The sequence below is a fragment of the Schistocerca americana genome, chromosome 3 (assembly GCF_021461395.2).
Source record: "Schistocerca americana isolate TAMUIC-IGC-003095 chromosome 3, iqSchAmer2.1, whole genome shotgun sequence".
Lineage (NCBI taxonomy): Eukaryota > Metazoa > Arthropoda > Insecta > Orthoptera > Acrididae > Schistocerca > Schistocerca americana.
In genome coordinates, this window is record NC_060121.1 from 902,950,162 (window position 1) to 902,966,475 (window position 16,314).

At 41.5% G+C, this 16,314-nt stretch overlaps 1 protein-coding gene across 1 annotated transcript in view; it reads left to right on the forward strand.

The window, feature by feature from the left end:
* Positions 1-16,314, forward strand: part of LOC124606489 (protein white-like) — a 305,924-nt gene that overhangs the window by 260,795 nt on the left and 28,815 nt on the right. The window contains exon 10 of the mRNA XM_047138470.1: positions 1,541-1,646. Coding sequence (XP_046994426.1) covers positions 1,541-1,646 — 106 coding nt within the window. The remainder of the gene's footprint in view (positions 1-1,540; positions 1,647-16,314) is intronic.

Genomic DNA, 16,314 nt, shown 5'->3' on the forward strand with positions numbered 1-16,314 from the left:
GTGTATGTAGTTCTGCCCACTACGTCTCCATGGAAGGACGTAGGGTTAGAATGAAGAGTCGACAACAACTGCTGCACAGTTGTCAATGGAGAACCTCTGGACAGTTGGACGGTTGAATGGCGCATCGAGTCCGCTCACAAGTGCTAGTTAAGTAAATTCTGCATTCCGTCCCTCGTGACTGTCGTATCTTCTGTGAATAAAACAACAGCTGCCAAGAAGGGCATTCTAACACACTGTTGCAGAAACCACTGGCAGAACGTTACTCGTGGAGATTAATCGGCATGACACACGACATGTACACGCAGCAGATGGTATGGATACAGCATGTTTTCGTGAAAACGTCTCCAGATCGTCACGAGCGGCACAGTGCTCTTCAAGTGTAACCAACTTGTGCTCATTCCAGGATTTTCGTCCACAGCTTTGAGTAGACGTTTCGCAATTATCTGGTATTGTGCGTTTTGTCCGACCGCCACTACCTGATGGACATGTGAAGCACGTATGTTCACATAAAAATTTCTACAAATGTCTTTTAGTATGGTAATCTGCGGAATATGTAGCGTTTCTGGCACACGCGATGTACTTCCAATGCACTGCCATCCGCCAAACCGTACATGAAAAATACGTTCGGGAGCTCTTGGTTCGTGCATATTTCTAGTCTGAAAACCAGGACCATAGGCAATAACAAATCACCCTTTACAGACCTTTGTTAATGGCTACGGTACATTTAACGTTTCCAATACTTACGTGTGACTCAGAGCAGACTGCAGACCACAGTCACTAAACACAGATACACCGACATCTGCGTATTTAACTGGGGATCACTGTACCTCATCTGCGCATGCTGAAGGATATTCAGAGCCATATCACATTTGTTTCCAGTTTGTTTGCATGTACAACGCTTGTAACTTGTAGACTTGTCTCTGGCAAACAATAGTCGTCAGCGTAGGTTGTGTAATAGTGACGTACTCGAAAAGCTCGGTAGCTATGCATTCCCAGACCCATGCTGACACAGCATTTTTTCTTCTCGTTGTATGGGGAATCCATTCCTGAAGTTTTGTCATTGAGTTTTGAAACACTGTGTATAAGGAACAGCCCTTCCAGACGGAAGTTACAGTCCTCCCTCAGGCATGGGTGTGAGTGTTGTCCTTAGCGTTAAGTTCGTTTAAGTAGTGTGTAAGACTAGGGACTGATGACCTCAGCAGTTTGGCCCCTTAGGATTTCACACACATTTGAACATTTGTTATAAGGAACAGTAGTGGAACCAAAATTGAACCTATTGGAACACGGTTTGTGATTTTTTCTTTTTTCCCCCCTCACCCACTAAGTTTTCTTCTCCTGCTAACATTATTTTTAATTATTCAGTACAACATTTTGCATTCGACATGATTTTGCGCCTATTCAGGAGAGAGAATGGGGGTGTGGGAGCCCAATTGGCAAAAATACCGTGAGGAAGAGCTACCGCCAGCGAACAGTGCGAGCGTGCTGTGAGACGTTGCCTACACTGTGCCGTTCTACAGAGTGCATCTACATTGTTCCACAGGCTACCTGCTGTCCTGCCTGAGCCCCAGCACGGCAGTCGCGATGTCCATGGGCGCGCCGGCCATCTTTCCGTTCCTGCTGTACGGCGGCTTCTTCATAAACGTCGGGTAAGTTGTCGCACTCCCACAGGCTGCCCATAACAATCTCCGCCAGCCGCGTCCGGTCGTTGCCTGCTGTTGGATTCAGGCCAAATGGCGAAGTACAGCGGCTGCGAGACAGTGTTTACGATCGAGGCGTCTGCGAGTGGTTTCCGGCGATGTCGGTTTTTGGTTAAACTTCTCTTGTCTACCCCTGATAATTACTTTGTATTAATGGCTTCACAGAAATACTGCGACAATTTGGTAAGTTTCTTGCATGTCATGTTCTGGTGATGCGGAAGATAACGGTTACGATCGCTATGCAAACGTCGAATTAGCATCAGACTAGAAAGTATTTTCTTAAATTGCTCAGTAAAAACGAAATTCAGTGGCCCGTCTGTTATTTGAAGAAGGTTTAGACGACTAACAGTAGGGAAGTTGACAGTAAACTACAACCTGGACCATATACATTAAGGTAACAAGTACTGCACTACTTTAAAATTACAAGTTGTCCAAGACCGACGCTGAAACGAAATATATTCAGTATTACAAAGAAAAAAACTAGTGACACAGTCGGTCAGTAGTTCACATTGTGAGAATTTATTAAACAAGGTATAAAATAAGTAACAGATTATAAAGGGGTTAAACTCGCAGTTGGGTATAGTGAGTCATAGTTCATATAATAAACTTGATTACTTAGTTGATCAGACATATCACCGCCGGTACGGGTCTACAAGTCCCACCGCCACACCTTCACCAGCCCATGTTGGGCAAAATTTTTCTGCCTGACTCATGTAGTACTATCACCGTGAGAGGGTGGTACGGGACTACAAGTTCCACCGCCACACCTCCAAAGTGAATTGCAGTGACGCAGTCACTGCCCTGTGGAAATTTACTGCCTCACCAACACAGTTAGACCGCAATAGACCGGTGATGCTGTATTGTAACATATCACCCCGGACTACAAGTCCTTAAAAAAAAAAAAAAAAAAACACTTAGTTGATGTCAGTTGCATAATGTTAACCTTTATTAAATAATGTTGACATATCCAGAATGAGATTTTCACTCTGCAGCGGAGTGTGCGCTGATATGAAACTTCCTGGCAGATTAACACATATATCTTTCTGTACGAGCTCTGATTTACCTTATTTTATCGTGGTGATCGTTTCTCCCTATGTAGGTCGGTGGCAACAAAATATTTTCGCATTCGGAGGAGAAAGTTGGTGATCGGAATTTCGTGAGAAGATTCCGTCGCAACGAAAAACGCCTATCTTTTAATGATGTCCAGATCAAATCCTGTGACACAAATCCTGTGACACTCTCTCCCCTATTTCGTGATAACAGAAAACGTGTTACCCGTCTTTGAACTCTTTCGATGTACTCCGTCAACCCTACCAGGTAAGGATCCCACACCGCGCAGCAGTATTCTAAAAGAGGACGGACAGTTTTAGCACCATTCAGATATCTTTTCTAAATCGTTTTGCAATTTGTTTCGATCTTCTGATCACTTTATTTGTCGATAAACGACAGCGTCATCTGCAAACAACCGAAGACGGCTGCTCAGATGGTCTCTCAAATCGTTTATATAGATAAGGAACAGCAAAGGGCCTATAACACTACCTTGGGAAACGCCAGAAATCACTTCTGTTTTACTCGATGACTTTCCGTCAGTTACTATGAACTGTAACCTCTCTGAAAGGAAATCACATATCCAGTCACATAACTGAGACGATATTCCATAAGCACGCAATTTCACTACGAGCCGGTTGTGTGGTACAGTGTCAGAAGCCTACCGGAAATCCATAAATGCGGAATCGATCCGAAATCCCTTGTCAATAGCACTCAACACTTCATGTGAATAAAGAAAGAGCTAATTGTGTTTCACAAGAACGATGTTTTCTAAACCCATGTTGACCGTGTGTCAATAGACCGTTTTCTTCGAGGTAATTCATGATGTTCGAACACAATATATGTTCCAAAATCCTGCTGCATATCGACGTTAACGATATGGACCTGTAATATAGTGGATTACTCCTACTAACTTTCTTGAATATTGGTGTGACCTGTGCAACTTTCCAACTTGAACTCGGGACCTTACATGCACAAAAGTGGCAATTTTTTAGAAAAGATAATTACATAAAATGTTATTGAGGAGTGTAGAGAAAAAATGTACACTAACAAGAAAAAACTTAATATAGAGTAATAAAATTTCGGTGATCTGTTTGTCTAGGTAACATATTTAAGTGATTAACGTTGTAAGTTCACATTTTAATGTAAGCGCGAGATAGGTCTTTGAAAAAGTAAAATGATGGTACATTAGTATCCGGTGTAACCGCCAGAATGTTGAATGCAACAATGCATACGTGCATGCATCATGTTGTACAGATACCGGATGTTACTATGTGAAATGGAGTTCCGTGACGTTGCATTTGGTCGGTCAATACAAGGACGGTTAATCTGGTGATCTACATCTACATCTATATGTACAACCATACTCCGCAAGCCACCTGACGGTGTGTGGCGGAGGGTACCTTGAGTACCTCTATCGGTTCTCCCTTCTATTCCAGTCTCGTATTATTCGTGGAAATAAAGATTGTTGGTATGCCTCTGTGTGGGCTCTAATCTCTCTAATTTTATCCTCATGGTCTCTTCGCAAGATATACGTAGGAGGGAACGATACACTGTTTGACTCCTCGGTGAAGGTATGTTCTCCAAACTTCAACAAAAGCCCGTACCGAGCTACTGAGCGTCTCTCCTGCAGAGTCTTCCACTGTAGTTTATCTACCATCTTCGTTACGCTTTCGCGATTACTAAATGATCCTGTAACGAAGCGCTCTGCTCGAGCAGGCTAGGACGGAATCTTGAACCTCTGTATAGCATGTTGGGACACATCAGCGGTATACGGGCGAGCGTTACGCCGTTCGAGAAAGCCCCCTGTAATACTACTCAAGAATGGCAGCACCACAGGACGAATCACCAGACTGATATCCGAGTTTGCAGTCAGGGTCCGTGGGGTAAATATGATACTGAAGCTGCCGTCATATGATATAGCACCCTAGGCGATAGCTCTAGGTGTAGGTCCAGTGTGTCTCGCAGGCAGACAAGTTGGTTGCAGACGTTCACCTGGCCTCCTCCTAGCCAACACACGTCCATCTCTTGCACCGAGGTTGAACCACCTCATCATTACACAACAGACCTCTACCCTGCCCTCCAACGAGCTCTCGCTTGATACCACTGGAGTCTCAAATGGTGGTGGTTTTGGGCCAGTGGAATGCAGGCTACACGGCGTCTGGATCGGAGCTGTGCTTGAAGTAATCGACTTTAAACCATTAGTTCTGTGACGGTGGTGCCAACTGCTGCTGAAACAGCTGCTGCAGATGCGGTTATGCGAAACACATCCATACACCGAACACGATGGTCGTCCCTCTCGGTAGCGCCACGTAGCCGTCTCGAGTTCAATCTTCTTGTGACCGTAGATTCTTGTGAGCACCGCTGCCAGCAATCACGTACAGTGGTTACCTTCCTGATAAGCCTTTCTGCAGTATCTCTGAAGGAACATCCAACTTCCCGCAGCCCTGTTACACGACCTCTTTAAAATTCAGTGAGGTGTCAATAATAGCGTCTTTGTCACCTTAAAGGTATTCCTGACTAATATCAACTCAGCACGTCCGACTTCAAAGGTAACTAACGCTCACGATTGGGTGACATCATGTATTTAAAGCAAACCTGATTTACATCCTCACAACGGTGGTACTGGCGCCACTCTTATGCGAATACCGCGAAATTTGATTAAACGTGATCTTTCAGATGTAGAAACGCGCGTACCAGTTTTCGCTCATGTCGCGCAACTCTTTCTTGGCGTCTGATTTTTTTCCGTCAGTGTAATTCAATATTACATGGAAATGAACTAGTGATGTGGCAGGGCATTATACTATTGGGAGGATTTATCGAACTAGCAATCAGTACAAAAATAAAATAAGTGACAAGCTTATCGTCTTACAAAATGAGAGTTATACACACTTGCACACTAGCAATCAGTACAATGGCTCTGAGCAATATGGGACTTAACTTCTGAGGTCATCAGTCCCCTAGAACTTAGAACTACTTAAACCTAACTAACCTAAGGACATCACACACATCCATGCCCAAGGCAGGATTCGAACCGGCGACCATAGCGGTCTCGCGGTTCCAAACTGAAGCGCCTAGAACCGCTCGGCCACTCTGGCCGGCCGCAATCAGTACAAAATAAAATATGTAACAAGCTTATCGTCTTACAAAATGAGAGTTATACACACTGGCACGAAACCGGCAGTCAGAGCTACTTATATAAATTATTATTTAGGGGTGTAGAGAAAAGTATGAAGGAAAATATATAATGCACTAAGACAACAATTAAAATGGAGGCGATGTTTTTCTTCTCTAAATAACTGTAGGTGATCACTTTGATGATGATTTTGAAATCGACACAGTCGAATTTCTTCCTCAACCTTCCCAAATCCGAGCTTCTCCTCACACTAAAAACCTTTTTATCGACAGGACGTTAAGACTAGATTAGATTACATGTACTATACGTTCCAGTAGATCCATAGTGATAAGATCCTCCAGTATGTAGAACATGTCAGGAAAACATGAATGCACACTTAATTTTTACAACAACAAAAAACAAATATGCTAATGTATCTTCCATAATTCGCAAGTGGACTGTGCCTCGTAGATGTGGAATATGTCAACAAATCTTAAAAATATTCTCGCTTTAAAAGTGATGAAGTAACTTATTACAAAACATGTTTATGTTCAATACACTGAGGAGCATATGACAATTTTTAGGCTATTGCAACATCAGACAGAAAAAGTAGTTTTACAACACTTGTTTACAATGATCGCATTGCTGTACTGAATTTGTACACAAGTCAGGTTTTACTACTGCTTTCGTTATTTGATACTGTTCATAACGTATGCAAATCAGATGGTTCTATTAACAAATTCATCAATGGAGTAGAAGGGGCTAAACCATAAATTTGGTTTTTAGGGGCGATCGTTTCAAGCAAATGATGGCAGAACGACGATAGAATATTCGACATTACACAAAATTATTCGGATGAATTTTTGACAGACTAGGAGCGAAAGTAATGAAAATACAGTGGTAGTGTGCGGAAACCAAAACTAAACTCCCGACGAACTGATATCACATCTGATCAGTTATGGCAGCACATGAAACAGTGCCTAACAAAAGAGTGAATACTATGAGCATTACAAGATTTCTGTACATGAGAGAGGAATTCACGAAATCAATCAGAAATTCACAGTAATGAAAGCAAATGAAGTTATGCGAGATGCTTGTGAAGTAGTTGTTGAGGATGGACTTTCAGAAGATTTTTGAGCTTGGTTGCAGCCAAATCAGCTGAGAAACAACAGCTGAGAAAGAAGGCATTGATTCAGTCGGTATGATTATTCTGAAATCACAGGTTGCAATATATGTCATTATGAAAATAGGAAATTCAGAATTGAAAGCGTAAGATTTGTAAGAACAGTAAACGGTATCGACTGAAAACAGACTAGCAGTCTAAAAATGGCATTGTGCTAGTAGTAGTAAACAAATCAGAGTTTTCAGAAAGATTATCCTAATGGAATCACTGTATATTATCGGTCTTAACATCTATCAGTGGGAACGTTAATGAGAAAATCAATAAAAAAAAGTGTCTATCCTGCTTGGTTTGGAGAGATTCATGTTGGGGAACCTGTAATAAGTAAATCAAACGGACAGGAGTGGGACTAGGGTGCGAACATGATACGAGAAAATTGGCGTTAGATGCACCAACGAATTTCTTTACTGGTTTCCTAGAGTAAAAAAGACGGAGACGAAAATCTCATGCACAATAGGTAAATGATCTAAATGCAGGGTTAATTATCTAATTATTGCCATAGATGAACGTGAAGAAACTCTTGGCGCCAAGTTCTGGGAGTAACCACTGATTTACTTCCGTACCTCTAGTTTTGTACTGTTAAACTTCTCAGCGCAGCCACTAGCTCACAGGTCTTTGTATTTCTTTCATGCATATGACGGAGCGTTATTGCTTTGCGTTTTCGTTTGCTATGGGGTTATTAATGGATTGTTAATTTTTATTTGTTGGTCATTGTTGCTAACTGAGTTCACATATTGTCATTCGGAGATAGTGAGCACAGCTGTGGACGGGACAGAGCAAGGCAAGAAAATAGTTTTCTCTTTTATAAGTAGGATAGTTTTGTCATTAGTTGCTGAAGATCTTTGAAACGCATTAATCCAAAATGACCCACATCATTGTATCCGAGAAACAGCAAATGTGATGATATGTGACCATTCCATCATGGGGTGACATTTGAATGCAATGGGGAAGGTTCAAAAATCGGGTGTATGGAACAACAGGCACTAGCCAAAATTACAAACATCAGTCGGTGGCCATTTGTGCATCTCTGCTAGTTCATCATCAATTGGCTGGAGAACAATACCGACCATTCCTATCCTGTATTATTACTGGGGACGAAGAATGGTATCTTTGTGCTAACATAAGGAAAAGAAAGGAGTGCTTCCGTCCAATAAAAGCAGCAAGTCCCCGTACAAAGACCTGTGACCATCCACAAAATATAGTGTTATGCCTCTGGTGGAGCAGCGACGGTATGGTATTCCACGAATTGTTTCTCCAGGTGTAAATATTAGTGCCGACATTTATGCTCAGCAACTGAATCGTCTTGCAGACACAATACAAAAACAACCACCAGGAAGACTGCGTGAAGTGTTGCTACTAAACGACAACTTGTAACCTCCCCCCTCACTTATCGACCTTAATGACAGTGAAAAAATAAACCGCGTGTACCTAATGGAAATTTGGGAAAATCAATAGCCACCGAAGTTAATCTGTCGGTAAAGAGGGAGGAAAGGGTTAAATCTAAATGAAAGGAAAAATCTAAATGAAACTGGTGGAAATTAATTTTGAAATGGGGTAAATTTAATAAAGAAAGTAAATGTGCGGTCGTTACGTTAACGATTAACTGGCGTTAATAAGATATTTGAGTTTTGGAGAAAATTACAGTCGCCAGTTCTATGGACAACTACTATAATAACTGAAAAAGAAAGGTTATTGCACATATAATTAGCACTAAAGGCGTGGCAACTGAAGGTTGACACGTGTTGTGTGAAAACTGAAATGTTTGTGAGAAGTAATAAATTTCGCTACACTCTGACTTAATTTAGCAAAAGAATTAATGAAACTGGAAAATGGAAAGTTACTTTAGTGACTGAACTTAATAGTGACCTTCGTTTCTGAAGCACTACGAAATTCAGTAAAATAAGATTAGTCTTGGGCTACCTCAACAACCATTTCAAAAGCTATTTGAATCTACGCAATTTAGAAATAAGAGATTTAACTTTGAACTTGAATTAAATGATTCTGAACAATTAACAATAGTAAAATTTAGTACGAACCAAGCTGAGCTGCAGGCACAGGTAAGTTAAAATATGGTAACAAAACTCGCACTCTTAATTTGTGCTTGTGTAATCTAAATATTGTAGCCAGCTATGAATACCTTAACTGAACTTTGAAATTAAAGCAGTGAAATGGAACGATATTACTTTAATGCTGTCGTTTGAATCTCAATGACACTAGGGTTCATTCCGGAAAGGAAGGGACCGTGCTTGGTAATGCAATTGGGACAATGAGCAATAAAGGTTCATGCTAATTTGCTGTAATTTTGTGAGGCAAATGGAACAGTTTGAAAAGCTGAAGTCTGCCATGCAGTTCTAAAACTTCACGTGCTTTCAGTCTCCCTTGTTGGTTGATTTTTAAGTCGTCGATAGAGGAGGTGGCGACAATCACTTATGTCGGCCGTCGCTGGATGTTGGCGCGCCTTCTTCTCGACACGGTTACCAGGCAAAACGGGCTCTTGATGTGTGCCAGCTATTGTTTCCCGTCCGCGACACTGTGCCAGAAACTGTCATAGCAAGTCGAGCGCAATTACATGCTGCCAAACACCGAAAGCGCGGCAACACGCGGGAGCGTTACACAACACACCTGCTCCACCGCCCTACTCCAACCAGACTCCGCTCTGCCCGCGCACCACGCGGTATGTTAACACTACCCAAGATCCTAAACACTTTGGTTCTCCACACGACCTATCGATGTAATCGTCAGGTAGCGTAGTTTTCCCTAGGCCAGACCCAGCGTAAAAATACAAATATTTACAAAAGAAACCAATTATACATCGACATAAGTACATAATATATATATATATATATATGTATACAAATAGTAGAACATTTACAATATATAAAGACACAGAAATGTCATATATTCAGGTAAGAAAATAAGGAAAAGGTTTATAGTACAATAGATGGAAATAGGAGGATATGCATTTCCGGCATTACAAACTCTCGTCATCATTCTGCTAGACTGGAAAAAAAAAGTTATACAGGAGTTTGATGTAAAATGAAAAGCACCTTCAGCCTATATTCCCAGTTTCATTTTATTTTACTACCTGTTTTGGCTTTACAACACTCCATATTCAGGCCCCTTGATCAACGTAGAGAATTCCACTTCTTGTACAATAGAAACTGGCCGCATACAGTCGCTGGTATCCGTAGGCTGCAACTGATGATAGAAATGATCGAATTATTAGAAAGAAGTTTACAGATACCAGTGAATGTATGCTGGTCACTATTTCGATTGTACAAGAGGAGGGATTCGTTGTACACGTAGATCAGGTGGCCTGAAGATGGTAGCGTCTAATCTAGTTAAAAAATAAAATAAAACTCGAAATATAGATGTCTGACGGTGTTTTGGATCTGACATTTTTTATTCAACAGCTGAGGACCCGCAACCATTCTGTATGAACTTAACAGACACAGGTGTTGGGTTGGGAAGACATTACACACCGACTTTATTCACCTGATCTTGCACCTTCATAATTTCACCTTTTCCAATCTGTATCGAAAAATGTTCAAGGAACTTAATTTCCGAATGAAAATGTGCTCCGAGCATGGTTAAGCGAGTTCTTGGTATCAAAACCTCGTGATTCGTATAGCCGCTGAATCAAAAATTTACTGGAACGTTCACGGAACTTCGCAAATAGTGAAGGAGAATTCATGACTAAAATCTGTGTCATGTGTATCTGTTTATTAAACTTATGGAAAAACGCTACGAACTTATGCACCAAGCTAATAATTTACAGCTAGTTGTGCTATCAACAAAACTTTTATATACGAGATTGGGACTCCCCTAATTGAAATTACATTCCACGATGGAGTCTTAATAACTTAAATGGTCCGTCATCTACAGCAACATGACACTCCAAAAACCTCATCTAACTGTGTGAGTGGAAACTACTTCTCATACCACTAACCGATCCCTCCTTCCCCGTTCCACTACTGGATGGCTCGTAGGACAATAGATTGTCGGTAAGCCTCTGTATTAGGTCTAATTTCTCGAATTTTCTCGTCGTGGTCATTTCGTTAGATGAATGTGGAAGGAAGTAATGTGTTTTCGTGGCTTTTCCCGGAAAGTTTTCACTCTAAATTTCAGTAGCAAACCTCTTCGTGAAGCGCAACGCCTAAATTGTAACGTCTGCTATTGGACTTTGTTAAGCATCTTTGTAGCGCTCTCGTGCTGACTAAACGAACCCTCCACGAACAGCGCCGCTCTTCGTCGGACCTCCAGCCCCCCCCCCCCCCCCATCACTCTCTCTCTCTCTCTCTCTCTCTCTCTCTCTCTCTCTCTCTCTCTCTTCTGTCAGTTATACTTGGTAAGGACTCGATACTGATGAACGAAAGTCAAGAATCGATCGAACAAGCGACTTGTAAGCCAATTCTTTCGTGGATGAGTTACATTTACTTAAGATTCTTCCTCTGAATCTCAGTCTGGAAGTTGTTTTTCTTAGTATTTGTTTTATGTGATCATTCTACTTAAGGTTGCTCTGGACCGTTACTCCTAGATATTTTATGTTGGTACTGTTTCCAGCAGATTGTCATCAATAGTGTAGTAGTACACCAGTGGATTTATTTCCCTATGGGTGCGCAACATGTTACTTTTATTTACATTCAGGGTCAACAGCCAGATCTTGCATCATTCATCAATCCGCTACAGGTCACTCTGCAAATCTTTCCACTTTCTTGAAGACAAACGCGTCATCTGCGAATAGTCTTAGAGAGCTTCTTACGCATTAGACTACATAATTCACATACACTGACACAGTAACCTTCACATTTATCGTTAAGAGAGGCGTATTGAGTACTATTTGCAGGGAAGTCTTGTATCCAGTCTCAAAACTCGTCCGATTCTCAGTAAGGTCGTATTTTTTTCGTTGAGCTGCAGTGCGGGATTGTGTCAAATGCCTTCCTAAAGTCAAGGAACAGGGCATCAACTTGATTGCTGTTGTCCAGAACGCTATAGATTTCACGGTGGATCAGAGCGAGCTGAGTTTCGCAAGACTTCTGTTTGCAGGACCTCCCAAAACCTTCACAATTCCTTAGCATAAAATATGTTCCATCATTTTACAACAGATTGACGTCAACGTCATAGGCCTATAATTATGTGTATTTGTCCAATAATCAAAACGTACCATTTCCCGTGTTCGAAGCAAGCCACCGCTTAAATTTCGAAAAAAAATCATTAGCAATGGTGGTCGAAGACTTTCGGCATAAGAAGGCACCCTCAGCCTTGTGAAAGAGGGTGGAGGGGCGGCCAGGGGTTCAGGGTCAGTCTTGTCCTTGGGCGCCACTAAGGGCGGAAGAGTTAGCAATGATCGACGGCGTGGGATGCAGAACGCAACAGGAACAACGGCATTAATCCAAAGAACATGTGGCCTGTAAATGAAGAAGTCTCATGGTCACCTCTCCATTGGCCAAAGATTCCAGATCAGTCCTCATTCCGATTTCCGAGAGGGGCTGTCAAAGATCAAAGGGTAACAATCTACGAGTCGGGCGTCTAATGTCAGAAGTCTAAAGTAGTGTTGAAGGTAGAAAATCCGAAAAGGGAATGGTGAGGCTCTGTCTAGGTATATGGGGGTTAGTGGAGTGAAATGGAAAGAAAAGGTTTTCTGGTCAGATGAATATAGGGTAATACCAATAGCAGCATCAAATTTTGTAACAGGAGTACGATTCGTTATGAATAAGAAGGTAGGGCAGAGAGTGAGTTACTGAGAATAGTTCAGATAGTTCAGTGATAGGGTTGTTCTCATCCGTCTCGACAGCACAGAAACACGATGGTTCAGATATACATGCCGACGTCGCAAGCAGAAGATGAAGAGGTAGAGAAAATATATGAAGACACTGAAAAGGCAGTTCAGTACATAAAGCAGATGAAAATGCAATAGTCATGAGGGGTTGAAACGCAGAAACGCAGTTGTAGGAGAAGGAATAGATGAAAGGGTTACGCGAGAATATGAGCTTGGTACTAGGAATGAAAGGGGAGAAAGACTAAAATGCAACAAATTTCAGCTGTAACACTGGATGAACTGTTCAAGAATCACAAGACGAGGAGTTAAAGATGGAACGGATCGGAAGATATTGAAGAATTCAGTTAGATTACATCATGGTCTAGCAGAGCTACCTAAACCGGATACTAGATTGTAAGGTGTACCCAGAAGCAGATATGGAGTCAGATTACAACTTAGTAGTGATGAACAGCAGGTTGACATTTAAGAGACTAGTCAGGAAGAATCAACGCACAAACAAGTGGTATAGAAAAGTATTGATGAATGAAGGCATACTCCTGAAGTTTTCTGAAGTAATAGCTACTGTGATAAGGAATAGCTCAGTACGCAGTTCAGTTGAAGAGGAATAGACATCTCTAAAAAGGACAATCATGGAAGTTAGAAAGAAAAGCGTATGAACAAGAAAATAAACTAAGAAGAAACAAAAGGTAATGGAACAAATATTTCAGTTGATCGATGAAAGAAAGAAGTACAAAAATACTCAGGATCATTCAGGAATACCGAAATGCAAGTCACTTAGGAATGAAAAAAAAAGAAAAAAAAACAGTTAGCGCATGGAAGCTAAGGGAAAATGGTTGATCGAAAAATATGAACAAAATGAAAGAGAAGTGATTGTTGGAAGGACAGACTCACCACGTAATAATTCAGAATAACCTTCGGTGAAATTAAAATCAAAGGTGGTAATATTAAGAATGGAAAGGGAATTCCGATGTACACAGAGGAGAGAGTGGAGAGGTGGGAAGGGTACATTGAAGGCATCTGTAAGGGGGAAGACTTTTCTCATGACGTGGTAGAAGAGGAGAAAAGAGTCGCTGTAGAAGAGATGATCCAGTAATAGAATCAGATTTTAAAAGGGCTCTGGGAAACCTAAGATCGAATAACACAGAAGGGAATGATAACATTCCATCAGAATTTCTAAAATCATTAGGGGAAGTGGCAATAAAACGGCTGTACACTCTGGTGCGTAAAAAGCGTTCAGTCTGACGATATACCATCTGCCTTTCGGAAACACATCTTCCACACAATTTCGAAGATAGCAAAAGCCGACAAGTGCGAGAATTATCACACAATGAGTTAAAGAACTTATTCATCCAAGTTGGTGTGAAGAACAGTACACAGAAGAATAAAAGAGAAAATTGACGATGTGTAACATGAGCTTAATTTGAGTTTTCCGAAAGGTTAAATGGGCCAGAGAGGCATTTCTCTCGTTGCAGTTCATAATGGAAGCAAGACCAAAGAAAAATCATGACCCTTTCATAGCTCAGTCGACGAGGAAAAACAGTTTGATTATGTCAAATGGTGTAATAGGCTCGAAATTTTCTGAGCAATAGGGGTTAGCTACACGGCAAGACGGGTAATATACGTTATGTTCTAGAGCCAAGAGGGGACAATAAGGGTGAAAGACATAGAGAAAAGTGCTTAGATTAAAAGGATGTAAGACAGGGGTGTAATATTCCGCCCCTGTCTTTCAAGCTCTAATCGAAAAAGCAAACGGAAACAAAAGAAAGTTTCAAGAGTGGAATTACAATTGAAGATGAAAGAATATAAATGATAAGATTCGCTGATGACATTGCTATCGTCAGTGAATGTGAAGATAAATTACAGGAGTTGCTGAATGGAAAACACAGTCTAATGAGTACAGAATATGGATTGAGAGTAAATCGAAGGAAATCGCTAGTAATGATAAGCAGCAAGAGAGAAGAGTGAGAAATGTAACGTCAGGATTGGTGATCACGGAGTAGTGAAGTTAAGGTATTTTGCTTCATAGCCAGCATAATAATCCAGGACGGACGGAGCAAGGAGGTCACAAAAAACAGATTGGCACTGACAAAAAGGGAATTTTTGTCCAAGTAGTATCAAACATAGGCATCAATTCGCGAAAGAAATTTCTTAGAATGTAAATTGGGAGCATAGCGTTGTATGATAGTGAAACATGGATTGTGGGAAAGCCGCAAAAAAAGAGAATCGAAGAGCTTGAGTTGTGGTGCTACAAGATAATTTTAAATGTTAGGTTTACTAATAAAGTAACGACTGACGTGGCTCTCCAGAGAATCGGCAAGGAGAGGAATATATTGGAAACAGCGACAAGAAGAAGGGACAGGATGACAGGACATCTGTTAAGATGTATTACAGGGAGTTAGAGAGGGTAAAAACTGTAGAGGAAGACAGAGATCAGAATACATCCAGCAAATAACTGAGTACGTAGGTTGCAAGTGCTGCTCTGAGATGAAGAGGTTGCCACAGGAGAGGATATCGTGTCGGGTCGCATCAAACCAGTCAGAAGACAGATGACTAAAAAGAGACTAAGAGATAAAACTATCTACGGGTACAATTAGAGTTGAGACAACTGCTAATTTTTTGACCTTCTACCCCAAACCATTTCTAAAATGGTTCAAATGGCTCTAAGCAGTATGGGACATAACATCTGAGGTCATCAGTCCCCTAGACATAGAACTACTTAAACCTAACTAACGTAAGGACATCACACACATCCGTGCCCGAGGCACGATTCGAACCTGCGGCCGTAGCAGCAGCACGGTTCCCCAGTGCCTAGAACCGCTAGGCCATAGCGGCTGGCAAAAACCATGTCTCAAATAAAAAGAAACCGAGAATTTGTTCAGATTTAGTAGAAACGGAATAACAGCTTCGGTAAGTCAGGAAAGACTTGGAGACGAGAACGGGATACATGCAGTTCCCCATCCTAAGTTTAATCTGAAACAGGTTGAGGTGGGCCTCCATTCACTGATGGTAGCTAATTCTGTCGAGTTGAGACTTATTGTCTTCTCATTGACAAGACGTGCCACAAGTCTCCTTTTCCTGTCGGTTACTAACTTTTTAGGACCAATGATATTATGCCTCTTAACACGGCTGCTAGTGGACACAATTCCTTGTAGATTAGTTTCAAAGATATGTACTAAGGTCTGATCAGGGTAGCTCCAGAAAATAGTCGGTAGTTGCCAACCGCAGGGTGGAACGAATATAATATCATTGAGTAGGAGGTTCCTTGATGGTTAAGAGAGCTGGGCACGCGCAGCAAAAAACCGAGGGATCGGAGGTAGGTGCCCAGACGAAGCACACGTGTGGAGACAGCTTTAAGGCAGGAGTCGCCGCTAGGTGCCCGGAGGAAGCAGACGTGTGGTGACAGCTTTAAGGTAGGTCGCGCTCGCTGCCCCAGACCAAACCTTAGCACGTAGATGAGAGAAGATATATAATGATTTGAAATTGGTTTTGTTAGATA